Genomic DNA, 18552 nt, shown 5'->3' with positions numbered 1-18552 from the left:
AAACTGAAGAGTACTGAGAGATCTTGCCATCTCAGTATCTTTTTTAATGGTTTGGAGGGCATCATCAAGATGCTGACCAAAAAGAGACTCGCCGTCAAAGGGCATGTCAATTATTTTTGTCTGAACTTTGACGAAATGAGGTAGATTTCAACCAGCCCCGTCGCCATAGGCCCGCAGCACCTGCCAGTTGCTGAAAACCTGTAGACACAACATCCACAACAGAATCGATAATCTCAGCCAAGATTCGTTCTACCTCCTGGAGGATTTTGAGCGCTTCTGACTTGCAGGGCTCAGGTAACATCTCAATGAAGGGAGAGATGTCCGACCACATCTATCATAGCGGCCTAAGATGGCCAGGGAGTTGGCTGCACGGACTGTAGTGGCCGCCATGGTCGAAACTTTCTTCCCAATGGAGTCTAGACATCTCCCATACCGATTAGGGGGAGCCCACAATGGAGAGAAGGGATTCCATGCTCGGCGTTGTGCTGCTTGGGAGAGAACAGAATCTGCCTTAGGCTGACCTATCAGAGATGCTGGTGAATTATCTGGTGCCTTGTAGTTCTTTTCGAGACGAGGCAGGACCGCAGGAATGGAGGCAGGAGTCTTCATGACTTTCAGTCCTTCCTGCCAAATAAAGTTGATAATCGGTATTGTGCGTACTTGTCTCCTTGGCTGGTCTTAAAAATTGTTAAGGAAACAATCATCCTTCTTGGTTTCCATAGGAAGGAGGAACCGTTGTGCCGCTCTCTCCATCAGAACATGAAAACCTCCGATGTCAACTGGAGGTGAGTCAACAGGAGCAGGAGTAGAAGGAGATGAAGTTTGTATTTGATAGTCATCCCATTCCGTAGGAGTGATCTGTCATCCAATTCTCCTTCTCTGTCATCGTCCGTGGTGTGAGATTCCTGAGGGTGATGGGACACCGAAGCCACCGGAGAAACTGGTCTGGGTGACCTCAGCATTGATGAAGATTGAGGAACGGGTGTTGGTGGGACAGAAGAAGCCGATTCAGATGGAGGAAATAGGCGATAGTAGTCATCCAACATGTGCTGCAAGTTGTTTAGAAGAGTTAGAGGCATTTGTGTAGTAGGGTTTGACTCTGGAGCTGAAGCAGCAGTCTCAGGGTAATAGTCACCTTCTTGATCTTCATCTTGATATTTAATGAAGAGCTCTGAAGGGCTCCTGGCAGTACGAAATCTATCGTCCTCATACGATTCTTCCTCATCGGCCCCATAATCCAATAACTGCTCAGGCAACGCAAGAGGAACTTTACTTGGAGAGGTGTGAACTGGAGAGAGGACCTCCAAGGAAGATTTGCGTCTTTGAAGCAAGGAAGGCGCTGCTGTCGACGGTGGTAAATGTGTAGACGGTACCATAGATGACTGAGGTTGCTGTGGCTGTAGACGAAGACCAAACCTGGGGATCAGTGCATGAAGATAGTTGCTGCGTCTACGAGGTAGCCGTCGACGAGGCGGCCGTCTACGAGGCTTTTTTTTTTATTCTTCGTCGACGAAAGCGCATCGACGGCAGTCTTCAACTTCTTCGTCGGCGACGAGGAGAAGGAAGTGACTGACGTGGTTGGTCTCACGGAGACTGACACCAGTGTCGACAGCGAGGAAGCCGACAACAGTATCATTTGAGGCTTTGGAGACGAGAAAGTTGCAGTTGAAGTCGTCAAGTCGAAGGCAGGCTTCGTCGATGACGACATCGTCATCGAGCTAGTCGACGAGGGACCCCGTTTCTAAGGTAAATCTCTGTCAGAAATAGGTTTTGAAGCCTGAGATTTCAGTCTCTCGGGGGTGTAGAGGGCAGAGTTTTACCCTTAAGAGGTGGAGGAGCCTTTTTTGATGTGGAAGGCAACTCCGCAATCTTAGAAGTGTGCTGTTTTTTTAACACCTTAGCCCCAGGAGAAGACAAATCTGTGTTGTTAGCCCTCTTCCTAGAGGAAGCAGTCCTGACAGAGGAAACACTCTCAATGTCAGATAAGAGGTTGTCTTGGTCCTTAATCTTCTGTAGCCACAAAAGTAGACGTCCCTCTCTGTCCCTCAAAGTCTTTTGGGGGAAAGTTCTGCAAATCTTGCAGTCTCTCACCTGGTGGTCCTGATACAAGCAGTAAATGCATTTCTTGTGGGGGTCTTCAGAAAGACGGAGCTTCCCACAAGACTCACAAGGTCTAAAGAGATTTCTTTTAAAAAGACATCATAAAATGAAGAAATTCTGAAGATACCTGGAAGTACTGAGCAGAGCTCAGGGAGACTCCCTTCACACGACGTGCGGTAGAAGATCTGAGAGCCTGAGCCTCTGGGGAGAATATTGTGGCGGGTGCTGTTGTCTGATTGGCTGTAGTTTGGACTATATATAATGACTGGACGAGTCATGAAAGTGGAAAAAACGTTCCTATTAATTTCTAACTTTTACTTCCTAGTTCTAATTTACCTATGATATGGCTATTTTATGCATATTTATTGCTATTTTTATGTACCGTGGGACTCCCACTCTGGCGACGGGGAATGTGAATGAATATGCTACTTACCAGTATGCATCTGTTCTTGGCATGTAGGGCTGCTGACATTCATATCTGTGCATAGATCGCCGCCTAGTGTTGGGTCCGGATGTTTGCACGTTGTTGTCCTGGAAGAGTCTTCGAAGTATCCTTGGATAGGTGACTCCTCCCCTGGACTACAGTGCGCATGGGCATCCTCTCCATCCTCAGATTGTTTTTCGCCATTGTGGCAGTGATGGACTAGATACAGAAAGTGATGACCATGCTTGCAGTAATTCTGAGAGCTGCAGCTGCGACAGGCGCCGGGGAGGAGGGAGGGCGATATGAATGTCAGCAGCCCTACATGCCAAGAACAGATGCATACTGGTAAGTAGCATATTCAGTTCGAGGCATGTGGGCTGCTGAATTCATATCTGTGCATAGAATACATAGCAGTGCCCTCTATTGGCGGCGGCTACCCGTGCCAGCTGCAGCGGTCTGAAAAAGTGTTTTGAGAACAGCCTGTCCTACAGCTGCCTGCTGTTTTGACTGCACATCTACGCAATAGTGTTTTGTAAATGTGTGTGTAGTGGACCATGTGGCTGTTCTGCATATATCATGCAGGGGAATATTTCCTAGGAAGGCCATGGAAGCCCCCAACTTACGTGTTGAGTGGGCTCGTGGTGGAATAGTTAATGTGCGTTTTGCCTTTTGATAACAGATTCGAATACACTTAACTATCCATCTGGCTATCCCTGCTTTGGAGATGGCGTTACCTTTGTGGTGTGGGGCAAAGGCAACAAACAGTTGCTTTGTCTTCCTGAAGGGTTTAGTCCTGTCGATGTAGTACATGAGGGCCCTCCGTACATCTAGTGTATGTAGTGCCCTTTCTGCAACAGTTTGTGGGTTTTGGAAGAAAACGGGCAGTTCAATTGTCTGATTCATGTGGAACTGCGATATTACTTTGGGCATGAATTTGGGGTTGGTACGTAGTACGACCCTGTTGGCGTGAACCTGTATAAATGGCTCTTGAACGGTTAGTGCCTGGAGTTCACTAACTCTTCTTAGGGAAGTGATCGCTACAAGGAAGGCCACTTTCCAGGTAAGGAATTGAATCTCGCATGGAGTGTAGAGGTTCAAAGGGTGGACCCATCAGGCGTGTGAGGACCAAGTTGAGGTTCCACATTGGAGCCGGTGGGTGGCTTGGTGGAATGACTCGTTTGAGTCCCTCCAAGAGTGCTTTGATGGCAGGCACTCTGAATAGAGAGAGGTGCTGCCTGGTTTGCAGATAGGCTGATATTGCGGTCAAATGGACACGTATAGAGGTGTACGCCAGATTGCATCGGTATAGGTGTAAGAGGTAACAGATGATGTTTTGGATGGATGCGTCCAGCGGGTTGATGTCATTATTACCGCAATAAATGACGAACCTTTTCCATTTGGCTGCATAGCAAGCTCTGGTAGTGGGTCTCCTGGCCTCCTTGATGATGTCCATACCGTCAGGTGGCAGGTTGAGATAGCCAAACTCTAGGACTTCAGGAGCCAGATCGCCAGGTTCAGCTGTTGCGGATCTGGGTGCTGAACCTCTCCATGGTTCTGCGTCAAATGCGCGGGTTTGATCCGCAGCCTTTGATGCGGCACCACGGAAAGTTCGAGGAAGGTGGTGTACCACGGCTGGCGTGCCCACGTGGGAGCAACTAGGACGAGTGTCAGGGAGTGTTGTCGGAGTTTGCGAGCCACCAGCGGTATCAACGGCGCTGGGGGAAAAGCGTACGCAAATCTGCCGGACCAGTTCATCCATATCGCATTGCCCTGCGGATGTGGGAATCTGGCGGCGAAGCTTTGGCATTTTGCGTTTTCGCTTGTCACGAATAGGTCTATCTCTGGATGACCCCACTGCTGGAAGTACGGTTGGAGTACTGATGGGTGTAACTCCCACTCGTGCATCTGGTGGCTGTGTCTGCTGAGCAGATCCGCCATCTGGTTGTCCTTGCCAGGGAGGTGTTCCGCCATGAGGAACATGTTCCTTTGAATGGCCCACTTCCACATGCTCTGAGCCAGATGAGACAACTGTGGAGAGTGTGTTCCTCCCTGTTTCTGTATGTAGTACATTGCGGTCATGTTGTCCGTCCGGATCAACACGACCTTGTTGCATAGATGTACTTTGAATGCCTTCATGGCTAGGAAGATTGCCATCAGTTCCAGAAGGTTGATGTGCATCTTCTTTTGTTGTGTTGTCCATAGTCCCTGCACTGTGTAGTGGAGTACATGAGCTCCCCATCCCTGGAGAGACGCGTCCGCTGTCAGTACTATCTGTGGGACAGGCTCTTGGAATGGTCGGCCCTTGCAAAGGTTTTGTGGATTCCACCAATGCAGAGAGTTGTATGCCCGACCGCTCACCAACACTAGGTCTTTCAACTGTCCTTGAGCCTGATTCCACTGACGTGCTAGGCACTCCTGAAGTGGGCGCATATGTAATCTCGCGTGCGGGACTATGAAGATGCAGGAGGCCATCATGCCTATCAACTGCATAAACACTCGCGCTGGAAGTGAGTGATTGGGTTTGAACTTGGAGATCAGCAGTTGGATGCTGTTGATCCTCACTAAATTTGGCTGAGCTGTGGCCGCCAGAGTGTCTATAGTCGCACCTAGGTACTGTTGTACGTGTGCGGGCTGTAGATGGGACTTTGGGTAATTTAGTGAGAATCCCAGACTGTGAAGAAGGTGAATGGTGCGGGACATGTGGCTTGCACATTGCTGGGCTGACTTCGCTTGAACGAGCCAGTCGTCTAGGTAGGGGTAGACGTGTATATGCTGCCTCCGTAGATGTGCTGCCACCGTAGCTAGGCACTTCGTGAAAACCCTGGGCGCTGTTGTCACGCCGAAGGGAAGGACTTTGAACTGATAGTGCTGCCCCTGAACAGTGAACCTGAGGTTTATTTTTTGTGTGAGGGGTGGATGGGTATGTGAAAGTACGCATCCTTGAGGTCCAGTGTGGCTAGGAAGTCTCCCTGCTTGAGAAGCGGAAGGACTTGCTGTAGAGTGAGCATGTGAAAGTGCTCTGAAAGAATGTACTGGTTCAGGGGTCTCAGGTCTAATATAGGTCTGAGCGACCCGTCCTTTTTCGGAATTAAGAAGTAGAGGGAGTACACTCCCGTACCCTGCTCGTGGATGGGTACGACCTCTATAGCGCCTTTTAGAAGCATACTTTGCACCTCTTGCTGTAAGAGCGTTAAGTGCTCTGAGGACATAGGACGGCTTCTTGGTGGTATTGTGGGTGGAGTGGAGGTTAACTCCAGACAGTAACCGTATTTTACAATATCTTTGACCCACCTGTCCGTGGTGATGGAGTTCCACGTGGACAGGAACCTTTGTAGCCTTCCCCCGACAGGTGTTATGTGGTCGGGAGGAAGGGAGAGGGCGTCACTGCTTGTTCTTGGGGGAGGACCTGGTGTTGCCGTAGCCACGTCCTCTGCCCTTTGTACTGGAGCCACGATATCCACCTCGGGTGTTTTTATCGTAGGTGGTCTGTGTATTGCCTTTGTTATACGTTTGTTGTGACCCCTGTCCTCTACCTGCTCCCTTGTTTCCGGGGCGACGAAAGGAGCCGCTCCGAAAGGACTGAGTTTGTAGGGCGCCCATGGACTTTGCAGTGTCCGTGTCCTTTTTTATCTTTGAGGGTGGTGTCAACCTCTGGCCCGAATAAATAGTCGGGGTTGACGGGCTGGTTGAGTATATTGTTTTGTACCTCAGGCTTGAATCCTGAGATCCGTAGCCAGGCATGTCGTCGCAGCATGACGCTTGTGTTTATGGCCCTGGCAGCCGTTTCTGCAGCATCTAGTGCACATTTGATGGAAGCATTTGTGAGTAGCTGTCCCTCTCTGATAAGGATTTCTGCACCTTCTTTGTAGGGGTCAGGGAGGTGTTGAAGTAGTTGCTCCAGTGTGTCATAGTGCGCTCTATCGTAACGAGCGAGGAGCGCTTGAGTGTTGGCTATGCGCCATATGTTGGCAGCTTGGGCGGCAACTCGCTTGCCGGAGGTCTCTAGCACCTTGGACTCTTTGTCCGGGGGAGGAGCGTCACCTGTCGTTTGCGAGTGTGCCCTCTTGCGAGCATTCGCTACGACGATGGAGTCGAGTGGTAATTGGCCTCTGATGTAAGTAGGATCCCCAGGTGCTGATCTGTATTTCTTATCAATCCTGGGGTTTATCACTCGTGCCCTGGTGGGTTCCTTGAAAATGTCCTTGGCTGGTTTGAGGACCCCCTTCAACATTGGCAGAGTCTTTACATGTCTTTCTGAGGATGCAAAGGTGTCCATTAGAAAGTCATCTTCGATGGTATCAGAGTGAAGCTGTACCCCATGGTTATTTGCAGCACGTTCAATAAGAGCGTTGAACGCCGCAGTATCCTCCGTGGGAGATGTTTTTGCCCCATAGAGTTGTGGGTCCTGTGCATCGAGAGGTGCACTGGGGTCTGCAGGGTCGCCCCAAGTTTGATCAGGGTCCTGCTGGTCATCAGGGTCTGTGTCTACATGGTAGGGGACTTGGTCATCCATGTAGTCCTCCAAGGCATCCGTGTCGGAGCGCGTGGGGGAGAACCGGTGTGGATCCTGGTAGGATGAATGGAAAGGTTCATAAAGGAGAGGTTCTGATTCCACAGGCAACTTCCTTTTTAGTGGGATCCTGAAAGGGTCCAATGGCGGCTCCGAAGTTATCCTTCGGTCGTGGAGAATCATCCTGCCAGTGTCGGCGTCGATGACACGTGCCGGAGACGTCTCAGCAGGTGTGACCGTAGTCTGGGTGACCCGTGTCCTGAGTTGGAACATTTTTGGGATTGTTGACGGAGGCAAGCCGAAGGTAATGTTGGCTGGCACCGAAGAGGCTGCTGGAGCTCCGATCGAACCGGAACCCGACGGGTCCTGGAGGGCATCCGTGGTTTTGCTGCCTTGCGTCGCACCAGGTCGTACTTGGGGCGCCTTTGAGGCTTTGGCACCGGCCAGGTTCGTAGAGGCGGCCGTGGATTTTTTCGGCGCCGGCGGTTCATCGAGTCGAGGTGCGGAGATCACCGTCGACGTCTTCGATACGTGAGGCTTAGGTGTCGTCGAGGGAGCGATGCGAGACGCAGCAGGCGGTACGGCCCTCGGTGTCGTTGGTGCCGGTAGCCGAGCAGGTTTGTCGGTGCCGATGGCCTTTTTCCGTTTGTCGACTCCGACGTCGCCCGCTTCAAGTTCGGCACCGAAGTCTCTCTTGGTGCGGTCGGTGCCGACGCGTTGCGCTGGCGTCGAAGGCCTCGATCCGACCAGCGCCACTTTCAGTTTCGGTTTCGTAGGAACCGGAGCAGCTTTCGGTTTCGGTTTTGCGGTAGGGAAACCAGCTGGTTTATGCAGTAATGGCTGCCGCTGAACGTCCGAGGCCGGGCCCGAGGGCGGGGCCGAAGAACTGCGGGATGGGTCTCGGGTAAGGCCCGAAGGCGATCCCTCGACCGGAGCCATAGGCTGTGGCACTGGTGTTTCTTTAGTTTGAACAGGTAGGCCTTGTTCATCATTGGAGCTACTCTCTTCAGCCCCTAAGGCCTCCTCGTCGTCTCCTACCTCGGTGTCGTCTTCACCTCTGTGGAAGAGTGACTCGTCTACCTCGTCCGATCCGGGTTCGTGTTCGGAAACGGGACTGGAGGGCAAGACTTCTAATTCTTCGACGTCTTCGGCCTCGTCGAAGATGTCTGTTGGGGCCGGTGCCGCGTGCTGCGCCTCGAGTCTCGCCGCTCGTCGATTCCGTAGAGTCTTCTTGGAACGGAACCGGGCACAGGCCATGCATGTCGATTCGTCGTGGTCCGGCGAAAGGCATTTGTTGCACACCGGATGGACGTCGATGTGTGGGTACTTCGCATTGCATACCGGACACCTTTTGAATGGCGTCCTCGATTCCATCGTCGAAGTAGTCGATGGACAGGTAAATGCGAAAAAAGTCGGTGCTGAAAGTTAGTAAACTAACAAGATTGTATCGAAACCCGATCGATAAACAGTACCGACGCGAACTAAAGGCCTTTTGGCCTCGACAAAATATTTTCCTAACTTGAGCTAAGATAGCACATCCGAACCCAATGGCGGAAAAAAACAATCTGAGGATGGAGAGGATGCCCATGCGCACTGTAGTCCAGGGGAGGAGTCACCTATCCAAGGATACTTCGAAGACTCTTCCAGGACAACAACGTGCAAACATCCGGACCCAACACTAGGCGGCGATCTATGCACAGATATGAATTCAGCAGCCCACATGCCTCGAACTCTATGAAAGATACCCCAATACTGGAGAATGTAAGATCATCATAAGAGCCAAACTAGATACTGATAGGTCTTGTCAGATGTCATGAAATATCGCTGGAAAGATTATGAAACAATAATCCCCCTACTGAGGCCCAAAAAGAATTGCTTACCATTACTGAAGAGGACAATGTGGAGGAGATCCACGAGATCAAGTGATACAATCCCAGAGTCGAACTAAAAGGTGGAAAACAGCAATTTAGGGGACAGAAGAATCAAAGGGATGAATCATCCAAGAGGAACTGATCTGAGGTGAGATTCAGATGGTGTGATCGGTGCTGAGCCTGTATAAAAGCACTCTCCGAAGGGCATCTGGGGCTTCCAAAATCAGCTGGCCACAATGATGAAGAGACCTCTGCAGATAGAGTGTGCCTCCTTGGTCTTATAACTCAAGAGGGCATGGCAAGGCAAAATCTTCTGGAGGAGGCTACATGGCTCTTAGATTTTTTTTTCTCTAGGTAATACAAAACAACTCCAAGAAAATGCCTATCGGCCACAAAATTATTGAACCACAAAACAAAACAGGGCATTACATTCTAGAGAAAAGAACTCAACTATTTTCCATATTAAACAAAATGCATGGAGTGCATACTTGCATACCCATCAAATATAAGTATGCTTAAGAGCAGGTCCAACTAGATGATGACGCAGCCAGGCCACATATCAGCACCTCACCCAACTCTTCCCATAATAGTCCTACTACTACCACACATTTCTACAACCAAAAATGAAAGTCTGCCTGTAACTGTTCCTGACAGAGCACAACGATTCCACACTCCTACCTGTGGTGCATTATATACAACATGACATAGCTAGGGGTAGTTTTAGGAGTAATTTGATCTGCCCCGTGTTTAGCAGGCAGCCACCATCCCTTTCAATCAGAAGGGCTCTGGCCTGTAAATACTCCATATATGGTACTATTTTACCACCTTGACTTGCATGTAGTCCTAGCGGTGTAAGGAAGTGGACGGGAGCTTGGTTTTGGGAGGGAACTTTAACACAGTCCAGGGCCTTGAGCTGACTAGATCAATGTACTACGCTCTGGCAGTGTCCAAGAGGCTTATGAACCTTCTTAAAGACTTGGAGTTATCAGACGTATGTTCCTTGCTTCACTCAAAGGATAGGGGCATTTTCTTTTATTTGCTTGTGCATGTGACCTATATGAATTATTTTTGTCTGATTTCTTTTCTAAGGGCTTCAACAGGCACTCATGTCTAAGATATACATTTCAGATCATGCCCATTTGGCAACAGATTTGAAAGGGTACAGGAACTATAGAACCCAAACTATATAAATTAAGGAATGATCTGCTTAGACATCCTAACCATAGGGGTAAATTAGGCCAGGAAAGTAACAGCCAAGACACCTCTGTAGCAATAACATGAGATACTTTTAAAGCAATGTTACAGAGGAGCTGGAATTGTAGGAGTTGCTAGGGCTCAGAGAGATGGAAAAAAGAGAGAGGAAACTTCTTAAGGACATGGCAGAAACAGAGAAGGTTAACAAATATGCTCAAACCACTGAAAATGTGCTGGAATATGGCCACTATAAAGGCCAACTGAGGCTGGTTCGGTGTTTTTCTGCATGATATACTGCTCTGGAGGATTGCAAATGGCTGTTTTTCCCCATACTCTATGTTTAAGTGGAGGGACACTGAGTCTCATTTTACCCACTGGAAAATCCAGCTGAGTATCACAAGAGGATTCTTCTGGAGCTCCAGGCCAAGCACAGCTCTGCCACTTCCCAACCTCTTCTTAAAGCATGGGTGGGAGCAAGGATTATCTGTCCCTTACCCCCATAGCCTGGTCTTGCTCTGCAGCTTTCCCTGCAGGATGCCCAACTTTCACCCTGCCAGATGTCCCACAACCCACAGTGAACCCGAAGGTTACATTTACCAAAACAAGTGGTTAATGGGAGCAGAAAGAGTCCCGCTATTCTGGCCAAAATGGGGATCTGCATGCATATTTATTGCCGGTACAACCAGGTCTGCACTTCATTCTGGGTGGGTGAAATAACTTAAACAGGATTTAGGTGCGGAGATGCCAGAATGATTATTTCCGGTCACATAGTTTCCCTACATCGAAATGTCTCCCTCTTAATCAGGGCCTAAATGTCTTTGAATCAATACAGCTGCAAACTTCTACTGCAACTGAAACAAACATTTTATAGTACACATAAGGTGGATAAACCCCTTGCACTGAAATTCTACAAGCACAGCGATCCAGGGACTTCACTGCCTAACTGAAGGACTTGAATGGAAGCTTGGTAACTCGTGTATTCCAGCCCAACCTGAGCTATATACCAGTGTCTGGACTTAAAAGACCAAAATTCGCAGCTCTCTTGTGTTAATTCAAATGCTATCACTGCCCCCATTATGGCAAGCTGATTTGTTTTTTAAACCAATTTTTAATACAATTATCAACATCACATTTGCATGTTTCACATCAATATCAATTTATATTTTCAGTAACTGTATTCCCACCATGTGTAAGGCGGTAACAGTACATCACAAAAATATCAAAAGGATTTCTTGGTCCTGTCTGTACAAACATGAGAAACAGAAAATAACAGATCATGCCATGGCAACAACGTATTCAGCATTATCTTGATCACACGCCTAAATCTTTTCCAACCCAGATCTGTACCGTTCCCATTTGAGCCTAGCAGTGAACATGAATTTTCTGTAGATCCAAATGAAACACCAGAGTATGTAACAGGAAGGCATTGGCACGCACACATGAGTAGGCAGGAAAAAGCATCGATATGAAGAGCTGGGGAAAAAGTGCCTGCGAGGAATGGCGGGTGAGGAAGAGGGGCTCGGAGATCCCAACGTGCCAAACCATACAGGGTGCATGCATTTATAAGTGTAAACGTAAGTGCTAGCCACCCGTTTTCTCACTGTATACTTGTGAGCCAGTTAGCAGCACCTCCCAGTCCATGGCCCTGGTGTATTTGCGCATTCCGCATGCCTTCTCACGCTTGAGCGCCACTGCCTCCGCCCTTCCCCACTTTAGTGTTGCCTTGCACCAATGGGTTATACCCGGTAACGTCTGGGCTTTCCAATACATAGCTATTAGTCTGAGAGCTGTCAACAATGCCAAATCATTGAATCGGTTTGCAGCTTTTGCAGCCTTCGAGTGCTTAAACAGTCCTAGCAGTGAGCCCTAAAATGTGCACACATCTGCGCAGGCAATCATGTCTGTTAGAGCTGCGGAGACTGCCTGCCATAATGCTGTGGCCTCCGGGCTGCTCCAAAACATTTGTACTATGTCAGCTCCCGCCTGCTGGCACCTAGGACAGCTTGAGGCTGACCCAAACATTTCTTGAAGCGCTGCTGGGGTAAGATAGGCCCTGTGTAAGATATTATGCAGAATGTACTGGAAATTGCCGTTCGGCAACAACTTCCTAGGGTACATGAGCACCCTTTTGCGTTTTTTCGGTGTTAGCTCCCTTTCAATTTCCCACTCCCAACAGCTACGGGCTGCAGCCAATAAATCATGCGTGCTGTATGCTAGCTTGTGAAACACGCATTGGCATAGCCAATAGGTCTCGCTTTTGGGACCTTATAAGTATTTATTTATGCAGCACAATATCCTTGGTGCAACAACATCAACTGTTGCATGGCTAAACACTTATAAGGTACAAGGTTAAGCCATGCAACAGCTGATGTTGTTGCACAAAGTATATTGTGCTGCAAAACTAACTACTTATAAGGTCCCAAAAGCGAGACTTATTGGCTATGCCAATGCTTGATTTGATTGCTTTATGTGATGGGACATTTTGTGAAATTGCATTTTTTTCCCTTTTTGACAGATGGGAAGATTAACTGATTTGCTCAGAATCACAGGGGTGTTGTGCCGAGACCTAACACGCATTGAAAAAGCCAATAGGTTACGCCTTGCAGACTATTGCCTCTGCCACTGCCTTTTGCTCATCTTGTACAGCATGGGCATTGCCAAACTTGGCAATGATTTGAAGCTATGCTGTATAAAAGCATGGTTGCTGTGCAGCATGGCTAAAAATAAAAATAAAATAAAGTACAATGATGCATCCAAGACCAACCCCTAACTAATATATGGAAAGAGAACATATGAGGTCCTAGGTTTGGACACAGAGGGAATCACCTAAAATAGCCTGCCCTGCCTTGCTGCTTGTCCTCATGTAGATATTTGTAGTAAAAGGTACTTGTCTGAAGCAGATCCCCACTGCTTTCCCTTAAAAAGAAGCATACTGAACTGACATTATTTGAGCCATCGCAGCATGTGACTGTGGCCAGGACTACTGCAAATATGCGATTGTGTGGCCGCAGCGTTGTTTGCATAATTAAGGACTTGCGACATAATCCGTCATCTGCGGCATAATCTGCAGATTTTAACAAAAACACATTCTGTTTCCAGCTCAACCGGTTCAAAATGTACTAAAACATAGTGATGTGGTACGCGCAGTGGAAGACCCTTTGCAAGGGTTGACTGGTCTCCTTTCTGTTGCTTATTGCTGTACTTGGATATTAAACAGGTGCTAATGAGGTGTAAACAATGACCAGACCGTGTTAACAAGTTAAATAATGGTAAAATAATGAAGTAATACCTTTACAGAATGTCCCGCATGGCGCCGCATAATTTACTCAACCATCCACAAAATGTGACCCTCCCCAGCCCCAGAATTCAAGAGCACTGCTGTAGGCTTGGCGCTATACAATGCTTTCTTGTTTGCGTAACATAGCACAGCACGAACAGTAAACCTGGTGTAGAGAGAGATGGAGAGTGCAGAAAGTAAGGGGGCATCGCAGGCGGCGAATGAGGGCGGGAGAGAGAGATGTAGAAGAAGGGAACAGAGTGCTTCTAGGATGGGGGAGGGGGTACTCGGGTATCAGGGGGTAGGACGCTGTTAAGCATGTTTCTGGTAACAGCGCCGACCCTCACTAAACTTTTCTCCTTTTACTTTCTAGTTCCAGCGCCATGAAGCTCCTCGGAGCGTATGCGCACTTTGTACGAAATAAATTATCTGGTACAGACTAAGTAAGGGAAGGGGCTGGACTGAGGGCAAGGCAAAGAAAGGAAAAAGCAAGGGAAAGCAACAGGGAGCAGAAAGTAGGTGAAGAGATACAGCAGTGGATGGGGAAGGCAGTAATGGCAAGGGGGGTTAGAAGATGGAGAGAGGCAGGCAGGAGGACGGGAGAGCAGGAGTTGAAAGGCAGAGCGGGAGGAGGTGGGCACGGTCAGAGGCACAAAGTCATCCTCATTAGCTGTCGATTATGGGATTGTTTTCCCCTGCGAGCTAATGTGCCACGTGGCGCTATACTTTGATAAAAGCGCTACCCAGTAACTATGAATAAATTGTCTCAAATTACATGAAAATGAATCTAAATGGTTCTAAAAAAAAAAACTAGTAAGAAAGGGAACAGAAAGCTAATGAGGTGTAGGGGGGTGGGGGATTGCAAGGCGGAGAGATAACGCCGCTGTAATCAGCGGAAGTGCCCGCAATAAATACCTGGAATCGAAGCGGATCAAGACAAACTGAAGGAAACACGGGCGCTATATTAGAATAGGTGGCTACAGTTAGTAAGTCAGCGAAGAGCGCATCGTGTTCACTGAAATCTGCTCAAAAGTTGTAAAAACTGCCAAAATGCAGCAAAATCAAGACAACAGCAGAACACGGGCCCAGCTGGCTCGAAGCACACAGGCCCAGCTGGCTCGACTAGGGCCTGACTGAACCAATAGAGTAAGGTTGCTACAGCAAGCCAAAACACACAGAAAACGACACAAAAAAGAAATTAAAAAAAAAGAACTTACTGTCCTAGCACCGTTGTAATCGCAGTCAGCTAGGGTCAATGTAGCAGAAGAAGAAACAAGCTGCTTTTATTACTTGCTGGGAAGCTGCGTCCCCGAAGACCCGGCGGAGGCGAGCTGCTTGTCTCGCTGAGGCAGCGCGCATGCGCTGCTCGGAGAGACTTTAGTAGGTGAGTATTCAAAGTGAACACAAGCTTGTCGCAAGCCAGCAGCACTTTGAAAACTCACCTGACTCAGCGAGACCTTAAAAACAGGTAATGAGCCTGGGACCTACACCAATTATGTAGAGTGCGTGTACCAGGGGGTGCTGATCCGACTCAGTCTGTGATGCCCCAGAGTTTCTTCAGTGCAGACAAGAGTCTGCCCTGGGCTAAGAAGTGACCTGCCGGGAGCGCATGCTCTTCTAGTAGTCTCTCATAGGGCAAGAGTGCACCATTCTGGAACAGTGCTCACAGTGTTCCTATTCCTGCTTCCTCCCAGGTCTCCATTCCCGCCCTACACAGCATGTTGCTGAATGAAGACAGAGCTCAATGGAATCTCAGGAAAGTAGATGGGGGGGGGGGGGGGGGGGGGTGTCCTGCATGCAGCAGGAAGGAATGTCAGACCACTCGTAGCGCTCCAGCAATATTGGGAAGACCCAGTTCCTCCGTGAGCCATCCTGCCAGCCAACACGCAGGCCACTGCACTTGCTTTGCCAAATAATAATGTCGAAATTCGGGGCACCCATGCTCCCTTTGTCCACGTGAAACTGCAGTTTACAGAGCGCAACTTGATGCCTTCCCTCGTTTCAGATGAAGCTTCCTAGTGTAGAGTGTGGAATGGGAATTTGGTAACATGGACTGGATGATTATGAAAGTAGTAGAGTAGTTGAGGGACCATCACCATCTTAGTTAAAGACACCATACCCTATGCTGTGAGTGGCATGGTGCTCCAAAACAACATCTGGGGAAGCAGCGATGCTTTAGCCCTTGTAAGATTGCCCTCTATTAGGTTCCGTGCTTCGTGGTAGAGGTTACTACCTAGGTAGAGGAATGTGTTGGAGCTTCACATCCACAAGAAATTGCTGCTGGGGGCCGTCCAGGTGTAGTGGAAACAAGCAGGATTTGTCCGGATATACCCCTACGCCAAAGGCAGGTTGGAACTCTTGCAGTATTGTCTGGACCCACGCTATATCCCCGCTTGGATAACAAGACGACATGAGTTTCACTATTCAGTGGGATGCCCCAAGCCTTTCCCTGCTGCCAAAGTCTCTGTGCTTAAGGTTGCATTGCTAGAGAAAACAGCAATGGGGACAGCGGACAGACTTGCCGTGTCTCCTGCTCACCCCGAAGGAAGGGAAGACAAAATTACCTATTTTGATTCATGCTGTAGGTTCAAAGTACAGGAGACTGATTAGCCCATGCAGTCTTTCTGTAATACCAAATGGATTTAGGGTCGAGAACAAATAGACCAAATCCCCTGTATTAAAAGCTTTCTTCCAGTTTAATATCATGCATGCGGTATATGGATTCCGGATCCAAGAAAGCTCCATTACCCGGTACAGGTGGTGTACATTTAGAGTGGTAGACCTCGCAGGCATAAAACTATTTTCGTCCGTGCACACCAGACGTGGCACGTAGTCATAGAGCTGGCCCGCTATAACCTACTAAGGATCTTGCATAGCTTCCAAGATTTCAGATTGCTATGTGAGACATTTTCATACTTTCAGTATAAATATGAGTGACATTGAACGACTTTATGAGTGACACTTTCTCGTGAGCAAAATCAAGCAATGAAGACGAGGGAAACATATGAATATCAGAAATTACACCAATTTGAGCAACAAGAAACTCTAAGGTCTTTAAACTGCTGCAAAGCACCAGAAATGGAAGGCCACTAACTTAGTGAAGCCGCTGTCTTAAGCAGAACTTTAGCTTTTCTTCCAAAAGTCCTCATATTACGCAGTAAAAGTAACCAGTATACCATATTTTGAGATAGGAGGTTTGCTTAGTAAAGTAAGCACACTTTTATGTGTTAGAAAACCTCTGGGATTGTGTGACTCTCCTTTCACATGTACCCCAGCCTGAGCCAAAGTTTCACTAGTTACAATTATATAATATTTTCAACACGTACTCAGAGAAAGGAATAATACTTTAAAGTTAATAGAATAAGCAGCACTTTCTCACTCATAATTTATGGGGGTGCTGCCACAACGCCCTCACCCCTACTTTCAGCACCACAACTGGGGCTTTGTAGATTGTATTCCTGGGATAGGGGGTGTGGGTGTGTGTGTGTGTGTGTGTGTGTGTGTGTGTGTTTGTGTTACTATCCTTATGGGGACTTGGGTGTGATAACACACTCACGCTGTGGGGACTTGATTGCACTGTGGGGACCTGAACCCAGGTCCCTACAAGGCAATGTCTTCTAAATGATAAAAAAATGACTTCAGGAACATCTGTGCAAATTTTTACAACTTTAAAAAAAATTACCTTGTGGGGACCTGTGTTTCATCAAGTGCGTTTATATTTCTGCTCAGCTCTGCCCCCGTAGACAGGAGGTGGTACTGCAGTCTTAAACATACTTTGCATTTAAACACACTTTGCTGACCAGAAACACCCAGTAGCAGCAGAAAGGACAGATATTTCAAAGGAAAAGCTCCATAAGTTGTGTTTATCCAAATGTTTCATCCATATTAAACTTTTCTCTATTTCTTAAGAATAAAACTTTATTTACATGAAGCTATTGATGTTAGATTTTTTTGTATCTAAAAATTATTAGTGGTTTTATGAACATTGCTAAAAGTAATTTGGGTCAGTTTCAAATTCCAACATTCTTTGCTGTTGCCATTTGATCCTTATTTGTAACTAAGCAATGATGGTGCACTACACTGTGATTCAGTATAAACTGAATTGATCATTTCTGTGCACATAACCTACAGGCATCAATGCCTATTGTTACATTTTAATGTCTGTACCAGGAATTCAGAATTTTATGTTGCTTTTTCTCAGTTTACATATTTATATGCACACTGTAATATGTTCTTTTAGATGATGGCTAGATAAGCAAGTGACTAAGCTTCCACTTTGATATGGGTTACGTTCTTGCAGACAGCGAACTGAAGTATGTTCTTATAAAATTAATGAACTTCTTAGAAGATATATTCAAATATTATCATATTATGCAATTAATTTAAATTGTTTGAATTGCTTAATTTAAAATATATTCCTAAAACTTTACAAATAAGCATTGGCAAATCCAATAAGTCTCACCTATGCGATTGCTATTGGCTTTGGCAATGTGTTTTAGCCATGTTGTACACCACTGCGGCTGCTGTTCTGCAAGGCTAAAAGTTCATGGGGTGGGGTAGGATAGACTGGAGAGGGGTAGATTGGGGTTAGTGGAATAGGCTAGATTGGGGTAGAGTGGAGCATGGTAGACTGCCATACATTGGAGTGGGGTTGAGTGGGGTAGGATGGAGTGGGGTGTATTAGGGTAGATTGTGGTGGGGTGATTGTAGTGGGGTAATTTAGAGTGGTGTAGTTGGGTAGATTAGCGTGGTAGAGTGGAGTGAGGGCAGATTGGAGTGGGGTGGAGTGGGGTGGAGTAGGGTAGATTGGGGTGGAGTGTGGTGGATTGGGCGGAATATTGTAGACTGGGGTGGAGTGGGGTTGATTGGAGTGGGGTAGATTGGAGTTGATTGGAGTGGGGCAGATAGGAGTAGGGTAGATGGGGTAGATAGGGTGAATTGGAGTGGGTAGATTGGACTGGAGTGGGGTAGATTTGAGTGGCATGGTGTAGTGTAGAGTGGGGTAGATTGTCTAGAGTAGAATAGAATGTGGTATATTGGGGTAGAGTGGCATCAAGTAAATTTGGTTGATTGGAGTGGGTAGACTGGACTGAAATGGGGTAGACTACAGTGGTAGTTGGTAATCTGGAGTGAAGTGGAGTATGGTAGATTGGGTAGAGTAGAATTGGGTTTGGTT

General features: G+C 47.6%; 1 protein-coding gene across 1 annotated transcript in view; it reads right to left on the bottom strand.

Annotated features, from left to right (window-relative positions):
* ILRUN (inflammation and lipid regulator with UBA-like and NBR1-like domains) overlaps window positions 1-18552 on the bottom strand; it is a 550951-nt gene that overhangs the window by 63550 nt on the left and 468849 nt on the right. Inside the window, exons 6-7 of the mRNA XM_085643410.1 lie at window positions 768-1416; window positions 522-624 (exon numbers count right to left, since the gene is read on the bottom strand). Of these exons, the coding sequence (XP_085499536.1) occupies window positions 522-624; window positions 768-1416 (752 nt within the window). The remainder of the gene's footprint in view (window positions 1-521; window positions 625-767; window positions 1417-18552) is intronic.

Source organism: Triturus cristatus, chromosome 1_1 (genome assembly GCF_964204655.1).
Source record: "Triturus cristatus chromosome 1_1, aTriCri1.1, whole genome shotgun sequence".
Lineage (NCBI taxonomy): Eukaryota > Metazoa > Chordata > Amphibia > Caudata > Salamandridae > Triturus > Triturus cristatus.
This window is presented reverse-complemented; position numbering and strand designations above follow the sequence as displayed.